Source organism: Abrus precatorius, unplaced genomic scaffold (assembly GCF_003935025.1).
Source record: "Abrus precatorius isolate BTA unplaced genomic scaffold, Abrus_2018 Scaffold10, whole genome shotgun sequence".
NCBI classification, from domain to species: Eukaryota; Viridiplantae; Streptophyta; class Magnoliopsida; order Fabales; family Fabaceae; genus Abrus; species Abrus precatorius.
In genome coordinates, this window is record NW_020874292.1 from 19,416,484 (window position 1) to 19,426,480 (window position 9,997).

At 34.8% G+C, this 9,997-nt stretch overlaps 1 protein-coding gene across 3 annotated transcripts; it reads right to left on the reverse strand.

Annotated features, from left to right (window-relative positions):
- Nucleotides 1–8: 8 nt before the first annotated feature.
- LOC113852670 lies at nt 9–6,896 on the reverse strand. Of its 3 annotated transcripts, XM_027483008.1 has the most exons (12): nt 6,373–6,852; nt 6,060–6,149; nt 5,519–5,643; nt 4,546–4,990; nt 4,311–4,426; nt 3,257–4,040; nt 2,585–3,037; nt 2,186–2,374; nt 1,846–2,073; nt 1,127–1,463; nt 840–1,023; nt 9–715 (listed from the first exon to the last, which is right to left on the reverse strand). In XM_027483008.1, exons 4-12 carry the CDS (start codon nt 4,987–4,989, stop codon nt 235–237), a joined length of 3,216 nt encoding a protein of 1,071 aa, XP_027338809.1. In that variant the 5' UTR covers nt 4,990; nt 5,519–5,643; nt 6,060–6,149; nt 6,373–6,852; the 3' UTR covers nt 9–234. The 3 variants fall into 3 exon arrangements, with proteins under 3 accessions (XP_027338809.1, XP_027338807.1, XP_027338808.1); XM_027483006.1 differs by lacking the exon at nt 6,060–6,149 and having other exon boundaries at nt 6,373–6,896; XM_027483007.1 differs by lacking the exon at nt 6,373–6,852 and having other exon boundaries at nt 5,943–6,269.
- Nucleotides 6,897–9,997: the final 3,101 nt, after the last annotated feature.

Consider the following 9,997-nt stretch of genomic DNA (forward strand, 5'->3'; position numbering starts at 1 on the left):
AAAGATGAGGAAAAGGAAACTTGTAGGACCAATCATACATATTAGCAATTTAATCATCAATAGTTCAGACACATATACATTTTGTTCGTTACATCAAAAGAATTCCTCTACAAACAATATCACTTATCTCTACAGAAATCTAAGATACACAGCTTACAACTTACACACACTTCTATGTACAAACGTGTGCATTTATTATTATTGTTATTATTATTAATGTACTTGCCAAATATATCACATGTTATCAGTCAAATATTTATACCATGGCCCATGAACACTAACCGAAATAGTGGCTGCCACAATCAAAACAACAGCAGTTTCCACTACCCTTTGAGTCAGAACACCAGCCCCAACTTTCATGAGAGCCATTTCCGCTAATTTCCTCCCCCCATGGGCCCCACTTCCTCCAAGCACAACTCCACGCAAAGCTGAATAGACAGCATTAAACACCCTCTCAAAAACAGCATCCCCAGCTTGTAAGCTCTTCCCTAGCATCCTGGCAGCAACTGCTCTTCTTGACTGAAGTTTTCCTGTATCTTCACCATCAACTGTGGGCAAATTGCAGATCACTTGCACAATATTTTCAGTATCAGCATCTTCAACACGGTCTAAGAGATCCAAGAGTTGTGCAGCACACTTGGACACTAAGTTCTCCATATCTGCTGGGCTAGCTGCCACCTTTTCACTCAGGAGAATCTGGCGGTGAATGAGAACACTGCAATTCCCCACCAAAAAAAAAGAATTATTGTAAGTAGCGATTAATCCAGAACCGTCTCCAGCATAAATTATTCAGTTAAGATGGTGTGATAACCTCTTGACACAAATATCATACTATTTACCTCGCAGAAATCACAATAATCTTCTGAATTTGAGCCTGAATGGACCTCAGCCTTGTGAAGTTGAGAGATAAAGTTTCTGGTAAATCATCTTGTGTCAGACCAGAAATTCCACTTACTAATTTTAGCAAACCAAGCCTCACAACTAGATCAACTTGTTCTCCATTGCATTCTGGCTGCTGATTACCTGATTCAACAACACAAAAGTGGGTTCATCTAAGTCTTTGCTTCAGTAGGCGTAATATAGCAAACTGAATATAGGGAATTGAAGTTTTTTTTCAATTTAGAACCTTTAGCATTTGCACCATCAGGAGAAGAGGCCATTGGACTGCCAGTTGATTTGAGCAGAATATTTCCTCCTGTTCTAAGAGTAGTTGAAGGAAGCCGTTCTTGGGATGAATTAGAAGCCAATGCTGATGAGGAGCTCACGTGTTCTACCCATTCCTGATCTTTGCAATTCCAAACAGATGAAACCCATCTCAAAGTTGAAGGCAGAGAGGTACAGGCATCAGATGGAGATCCATATTTGTTAGCAAAGGCATTCTTGAGGTAGTCCAAACCCGCAGACCCCTTAACCAAGGACTCCATTATTCTTACACGTGCTTTGCTTATCTCTTTCTTAAGAATCTGTCATAAGAATTTATCATGTCATATAATTTAAAACCAAAGCAAAATGAATATTTAAACAAGCTAAAAGATGTCCATGCTGAAACAGTATCCTCCAACTAAGGTTTGTGCTGACAGCAAATCATAATAAGATTTTGTACCTATTTCTATGGCTAATAAATTACAACACATCTCGGGTCATTCAGGGCATTACACCTAACAACTACATTTGAAAGTAGTGGTATTCAAGTGCACTCAGAGAATGTGTTACCTCAGAAGCATCCACAAACCACAATTCATAATTAATAAGCAAAAGGAGAAAACCATGAACATATTAATCCAAGTAAGTTATAACTATAGATAAGTAAAAGGCACAAAATAAAGTAAAAGTAAGCAAACACACCTGAATCTCTTCAAAGACAAATTGCAAACCCTTCACCAAGGCTACAACACATGAATTGTTTGACTCATCTCTAGATTGACATATTTCACTCAACTCATTAAATAATTTCTTGTGGGCAGCCTTCATTATCTCCTCATTAGCTGGAGATGAGAGCTTCTGCAAATTGACTAGTGAAAACTCAAGAATTTTTCCAAGGTAATCCACATCCAGATTACCTGATTTCAGCACCTTCAGATAAACAGAAGAAATATATCAGAATAGCAGAAATTATAGTCAGGTATATGCCAATGATCCATCTAATAGTCATCGCAGGCTGCAAGAAGAGAATATAGCAGGCTACCTGAGAAAGAATTTCTAAATCAATGGTATCAAAAATATTCTCCTTCCAGCTTTTTGGAGCCATCTCACAAATTTCATCCCTAACCTCTCCCATGAGTTGAACAATCCGGTCATAGTTGGGCTGCTCCTGCTTAACAGATTCCATTATACCATCCCAGAAGGCCTTCTCCATAGTCTGTTTTATTTTCCCCTGCAAGATAAAAAGGGTGGATGAATCGGAACTCAAAATAAAATGGCATCAGCTGTCATCAAATTAAAATAATATTAGACATTTCATGGTTGATTTGATGGGATAACATGAGCAGGCCAACATCAAAGGCCAGAGGCAGAGCCCAACCAATACATGAACCAGAATCAACCATCAATTTAATGGTAACAATTTTACAAAGATATTACTAACCTCAACACTATTTTGGATGTGATCAGAGACATCAAAGCCATCAGCAACACTTCGGTGATGATCATGAAGAAACTCGTTTACAAGAACTTCATTCTCTGCTACCAACTTTTCAGAGGACATGCCGAGCTGACTATCTGAACTGGTTTTAGTTGCAGAGAAGCTGGACTCTCCAGGGGAAGTATGTGTCTCCTTAAAAAGAGAGCGAACTACACGGCTTGTCTTATGATTACCCTCACCTGACATATTTCTTTCACTAGAGCTGGCAACAGTAGAAAGTGGAGTTGGGCTTGCAGGCATAGACGGATTCATGGGAGACCTTGAAGGGCTTCTGTCATCCTTTGCTCTAAAGTATCTAGATCTTGTTTCAGATAGTGCACATTCCATACGCTCAATCCCAGCATCTCCACTCAGGTGCTGCACTTTATCTCTCAAAAGTTTTTGATCTTCAGTGACCTGCATTAAATCCAAATAGAAGATAAGGCTAAAGCATACTTTACTGCATCTATAAGAAAGCAGTCAAGGGAAGAAACACACTCAATATTTGTACATATCTGACAATTTAAATATAACACAGTTTTTAAAGTCATTAAATGCTCCATAACATTGTAAAAAAAATGCTCAATGGTACCTACCATTCACAAAGAAATCACATATTTGACATGGAAAAATTACCTGATGCTGAATAGCTTTCATATCATGACTAAGCTTACCACCAGCTCCTTCTGGAGTTAACTTGCAAGTTTGAATCATTGAAGCTTCAAGCTGGCAAGCTGCTCTAACTAAATCCTCCTCTAGTGATCGAGCATCCTTAACCTTCCAGACCACAAAACAATTTAAGTATGAGCACCAAGCTTTATCAAAAGCAACAACCTGAGATCTGAAGGTACAGCACTTCATGACTGCTGAGACAGACTCTTCATCAGAGCTCTGTATTGGCCCATCTAATACAATCTTTATCAACAGCTCAAACATATGAACAAATTCTTGTGCAGATTTGGCCAGAGCAATCTCACGTTCACCCATCCCACTGAAAACTGCATCTGGATGACCCAATATCATATAAGCACAAAGAACAACCCTCACAGGATACCTTGATAACCTAGCTATGCTATTGTTTGACTCCCTGACTGAATCTACTTTCTTTGTCTCCCTCCTTCTCACAGAACTCCTGGGAGTACCCCGTTTCTTTGGGGAAGCAACTCGTTTAAGAAGGTGATCAATGTTATCCAAGCTAGACAAAGTATTAGTAGGAGCAATTGCTGTACGCACTTTTAGGCGGCTCTCAAACCTGTCAAGTAAAATTTTTACAGTCTGAAGAGTAGAAGCTGATTCAATCAGCAGAGCAAGCTGTTCAAATGGCATTGACTTGACAGATTTCTCATTGATCCCCAGTGCGTCATATGCTTTTGCCAAGGTAAAGGTTGTTCTTTTCTGCCTCAGGAACCGCCTCCAGCACCTTGAAAAAGGAAATGAGGTTAGGAGAAGTCCTATAGTAATATCTAGCAAAATGAGACTCAAATACATCCATTGTACTCTATTTTAAGGGGTAAATATGAGTTCAGCTGACAGAGGAACAAAATTTCATATATTAAATGTATCCCATATGAAATATATAGCTTATTAGCTCAGACCTCCTCCCAAATGACTACAACCAAGTAAAGCAGGGAAATTAGTAAAGCTTCTACATGTTGCAAAAGAGATATATCGATATTTAAATGCAAATAACCTTGCAAGTTTTCTGGAAAGATATTCTGCTTGTTTTGACATTCTATTCCGATTCTCTCGCACATAGCCACGCAATCTTCCCCTCTGCCTGAGATATTCAGCTCTCTGTCTTCTTGCCTAATTAATATAAATTTGAGACTTAATTAATTAAACAGGCACCATTAAGGCCACCAAATATAACCCGCTCCCCCACACCACCACCCAAAATAAAGGACAGCTACAAGCTAACACCATACCCTTTGCAATCGATCTTCCAACTCATCCTTCTTTTTCCTTCTTTCAATCTCACGCTGGTGTGATACAGACTTTGCCACATGCCTCACCTGCAAGACTCGAGCATGTGCCCTTTTCTTCTCAGCTTCCAGCAACCCAAGTCGTTTTGTTTCTGCAGCAGCCCGTTTTTGGTGAATTGCAGCACGTACACACTCCTTATATTTGCTCTCTCGAGCCATCCTTCTCATCAATGATTGAGATGATCTCTCTCTAAGAGAAGCCCTTCTTTGCCGGTGTGCCTTGAGGATAAGCATCCTATTAGCCTCTGCCTGCTGAACACGTGATTCAACTTTTGTTTCAAGCCTCACTCGTTCATTCTCATAGCGCATTTCAACTCCAGTTTTTGCTGCTTGACGCAATTCATCCAATCTTGCTAAGCGCATCTGGGCCTTTGTCAAGATGCTCATCCTGTCAAGAAGGCAGTAAATTATCTCAATTGTACAAATAAAACACAATAAATAAATAATTTAAAAAGAAATCGTTTTGGGGGCGTGAGAATCAAAATTATTTGAAATAGTTAAGGGAGGAAGCATAATCTTAGAATTTAGAAATAAACTTTCAATTACCAAAATGGAACAACTTATAAGCATAAGAATCAGACGTTAAATGAAGATCCTGTTAAACATTTAAATATCATATAATGAGATTATTATATATCAATCATAAATGAACATAAAATTCCAGAATTAAGTTTGTAGTGAAACAGAAAAGAACATAATTTTTAACTAGAGAGAGGAGTTGCTGATTTTTTTTATTTTTTTTTAATTATCCATAAATGCTACTCTCACAGTTTTAACTTAAAATTTACAAGATCAAATAATCCAAATGTTGCTGCTTTTAGTAGCAGACAAAAATCTGGTCAAGAAAGTTAAATTTTGTAAGCCAAGGAATTTACAAAACACAATTACGGGATTACAATATCGTAGGAAATCCCACCTCTTCTGTTCAGCAGCCTGAAGCTTTGCTTCTAGTCTCTGACCAAGATCATCCTCCTGAGATGAACACCTTGAGGGGCTTCTTGGCTTTGCACGTGCCTTGCTTGAGAGTTTCTCATAGTATTTCTGCAGTCAAGAGAAATTCAATATTGAAACTCTGATCAGAGGCACGAACATAGATAAAATAGAAATAAATAAGAATATTTGGATAAGTAAAAGCGGGAGAAAGAAATAGAGAACAGGACGTAAAAGAGGTGAAGAAACGCCAGCTACGCTCATGGGTTCCCCAAGTGTGACTGAAAAGGAAGGGCCAGAAGAGCATTCTTGGCGAATGAAATAAAAGATAATATGTAAAAGCATAATTTGGATTCCGACCAATACGAAGAACAAAAGTTAAAAGCTTGCAACTAATACATAGTACTAACCAAAACCAAAGTTATCAGAGAAAGAAACCATGTGAAAATTCCCAAAAGTACCACCACCAGGGGGTGCGGATCAACATTCGAATAAAAAAGAAGTAGCAGAAGCCTCTCCTATCCTACCTAACATAGACACAAACTTGAAGACAAAGCAAGATGGTCGAAGAACAATTAATCAACTGCGAAGTAGCAAACGAATCCCATCAACTCTTTCTGCAAGCCCATGCATCGGAATAAAAAAAATAAATTTGTGCATAAACCCAAAATTATATTAAAAAAATCCCAAAGAGATTAATCTCTAATCACTTAATTAATTAATTAAGTACACGTGGTTAATAGGCAAGGGAAAACCACTTGTAAATTCAATTCAAAGACCCTAAACTCTCTCACCAACCAAACAAACACACTGTTTTAGAACGGAAAATCGTAAGGACACCTGTCTGCGAAGATCAGCGTCGCGGAGCTTGGCTTCGATTTCCTCCACCGTGCTCGGGGACTTGCACTCGCCGTCAAGAAGCCGTCGTCGGAGCCTCTTCGGCAACCTCGGCGGCGTCGAGAAATATTCCTCGTCGCCGGCCGGAAATTCCATGGCAATTCCGCCCCCACCGCCGGCTCTCCCCTCCGGCAACTCCACTCCGGCCGCCATCTTCAAACAAATTTCTTCGTACCAGCGCGACGGCGTTGAATTCGTCCAAACGACGTCGTACCGTACGGACCACACAGCACACAAAAGAATCGCAACCACGAAATTATAACAATAATCGATGATCGGTGATATATAAACAACGTCGGAAATGGAAACAGTGAAATTCAAAACGATTCAAAAGAGAAACGTTGCGACGAGTGCACTCAGCTTCCAGAACTTGCTTTCGTTTTTGAGTTTTTAGAGAGAGAGAGAGAGAGAGTTTCTCACAAACGGAAATGTGAAGGGCGTGTTTGGGTTTATAATGGAATGGGTTTACAAGGCGTTTTGTCGTTTAACACTTTAACCAAGAGGATTAAGGAGGGTATTAGCCACGTCAGCAGGCCATCTCAACGGCACTCTCTTTTTTTGGACTTTAATGCCCCCGACCCTACCCCTTTTTGACTACATTGCCCCCCGGGCCCATCTCTATCTACTACCTTCTCGATTTGACACTTTTTCCCCCTATTTTCCTTTTAACTTAGAATCCCATTCACTTTTACTCGAAGTTCTGTTTCTATTCTTTTCTTCCATCGATTTATCATTTTTATAGGCATTGCTGAATCCAATTTTTCTATCACGAAATGTGTGGCTACATAAAGCCCATGAATCTTATCGTTTGCCTCAGAGATTGGTTTGCCAAAATTCCAACTTTGATGAAGAAGAATGTGTGCCTCAACTTTCATTTTACATTGTCCTTTGAAAAAACAAAGAAAAAGAAATTGCTGTATGGAAAGGGAAAATTGGACACGGTTTCAGTGAAGTTTGACAAAGGCTTCATTTCAAAGAAATAATTGAATCACACCGTATTTTCATCACTAGCTTTGCGCTTAGTAAGCAACATATTGACCAAATCAAGATTCATTCTCAAAAGTAAAGGTCTTATCAACGTGAACCCATGTGGCCATCTCGCATAATAATTGAAACAAAGCTACAAAGATAAGGGTGCTCAAACTAATCATGATCAATGCCTTTTGAGTAAGTTAGGATTAACTTTAAAAAAATCGTTCATGAGAAAGTTTGTAGGGTACCGTTTTGATGACGCTGAACGCTGAATACAAGTTATATGGCAGAAGTACACCCACCAAAGCAGACAAATTTAAATATATTAATATATAATGTAAGTGCTCAAGATACTATCACATAAGTTCCTTAACTCGATCAACATTTTATTTAAAATAATTTCATTATTAAAAAGGTTATTGCCTTTTAAACGAGGCTAATTAGCAAATGAAAGGGAACAAAAATGTCTTGATTTGTAAATTTTAGAAGAGCACGTTTTGCCGTTTATTGCTTTCGATTATATGTTTTTTTAAAGATTGCAATAGTATATAGATATTTTGTTGAATGGTTAATTAGTTATTAAGTTAGGTATTTTTTGCTTAGGTTCAAAGATAATTCCATTTACAAACTCCAGTCCAAAATTAGAAGATACATCTTACATCGGATATAAGGGGGGAAAAGGATTTATACGTAAACATGTATCGAATATTGAATGCGTATTTGTCTTTTGTATATACACATCTTACAATTGTGAGAGATTTTATTTTAAGATCTATTGTAAGAAAATTATATTATAAGATAAATGAACACAGATTTTGGGTTTCTATTTAGAAGGAATGACATGTTTAATTTTCTATGTTGTTGATAAAATCTTATGGGGTAAATATTATATAAAAAACAAAACACCGTTTTCAATATAATTAAAGAGATGAAACTAAAAATAACATATTCTAATTATTTATCCAAGTAGTACTTTGGTGAACACGCATCAAACTGCATTTTTTAAATATAAAATTAAAAAAGAATAGTGTGTTAAAAATTATGAGCTGTCTTTCGTTTATCATTTAAGTATTATATTAACATCACAATGCTCAGTTAATTGGAGTAAATTCACTTAATTGACTTTTTATTCATAATAATTATCTAATTTAAGTTCGAAAATCTACGAACCCGTTAGTTAGTAATTTATAGTAAATGTTTTTTCAAGTTTGTAATCAACCATACTTTTCGACATCGTAATTTTTAGCACAGGATCTTGTCGTTGAAATCAGCAAGTGAGAGTGAAAATCAAAAGCCTTAAAACTATGTAATATACTGTTTTTAAATTTTATTTTATTTTTTTACATTGGTAACTTGTGAAGAAAATTCGGGATTTAATAAGTTTGTTTGAGAAATTTTCCAATCACACGTAATAGTAACACAATTTGAATAAAAATAGAATGAGATAAAAGTATTTTTAAAATTAGGTAAAATTATATATTAAATATCTATAATTAATATCTATTTATAAATTAGTTTTTATATTTTAAAAAATTATGTTTTAATTTTTTTTATATTTTAGTCCAATAATTATTGTTTTGATCCCATAATTTAATAGTATTATTCGTGTGTTCAAACTTAAAAAAAATAAATTCAAATCGCTAAATTAATTCAAAAAAATTTAAAACTAATTAAATCTAAAATACATTTTTTTCTAATCAACGGAGTCCAAGACCCAATATTTTATATTGCATTTCAGTTCACTTTTTAATCACATTCTTAAAATAAATTAAATTAAACAAAATTACATTTATAATAAATTATATCATTTTTTATTATACTTTTATATAAATTATATTTATTTACTAAATTTTATCATAACATTGTATAAATATATAATCAATCACTTTTATTTACTTTAAATTCTATTTTTAATTGAATATTTTTTCTCTATTTATAATTTTATCTTTTTAATTATCATTTTTTTTTCAAAAAACTCATTTTAATTTCTGAGCTACTGCTTATTCTAAATTTAAAAATAAATTAAAAGTTATACAATAATAAATAAAATTAAGAAAATGATTAATAATCAATAAAAACTAAAAAAGTTCATCCAAACTAAACTAATATTTTGCAGTTCAATTTGGTTTGATTTTCAAATTATATTCAAATTAAACTAAAATCAAATCACAAAAATTCCTAAACTGAAGGGATCAAAATGTAATAAAATATTTTTTATAAGGACAAAAATATAAATTTTTTAAGTATAAGGATTAATTTATAAATAAATGTTAACTAAAAAAATTAAATGTATATTTTAACCAAAAATAAAAATATTTTTAATGAACTTGTCTAGAAAAAATAAAATAAAAGAATTATAAATTTTAAAAATTTAAAACTCATATATTTAAGTTAAATATCATTATTTACAGTTCACAATCATAAATATTTATTAAAAGTAAACTCATAAATCAGTCTATTAGATAATAATAATTGTGCATATTAGTCATTTATTTAAATCGTCTCATTAGTTCCTCACATAATAAGTCATCACATAATTTGGTCTTCACTGTTAAAGGATATTTGAAAAACATTAATTTTTATTGTTAAGTGACAA

What these genes read in the sequence shown, in the direction of transcription:
- LOC113852670 (XM_027483006.1), bottom strand. Translation starts at nt 6,582, where the DNA reads ATGGCGGCCGGAGTGGAGTTGCCGGAGGGGAGAGCCGGCGGTGGGGGC. An exon ending in CAGGCTGCTGAACAGAAGAG is followed by an intron (nt 4,991 to 5,518) that starts GTGGGATTTCCT and finishes CCTTCTTGACAG; the next exon opens with GATGAGCATCTTGACAAAGG. An exon ending in ACATCCAAAATAGTGTTGAG is followed by an intron (nt 2,375 to 2,584) that starts GTTAGTAATATC and finishes TTTATCTTGCAG; the next exon opens with GGGAAAATAAAACAGACTAT.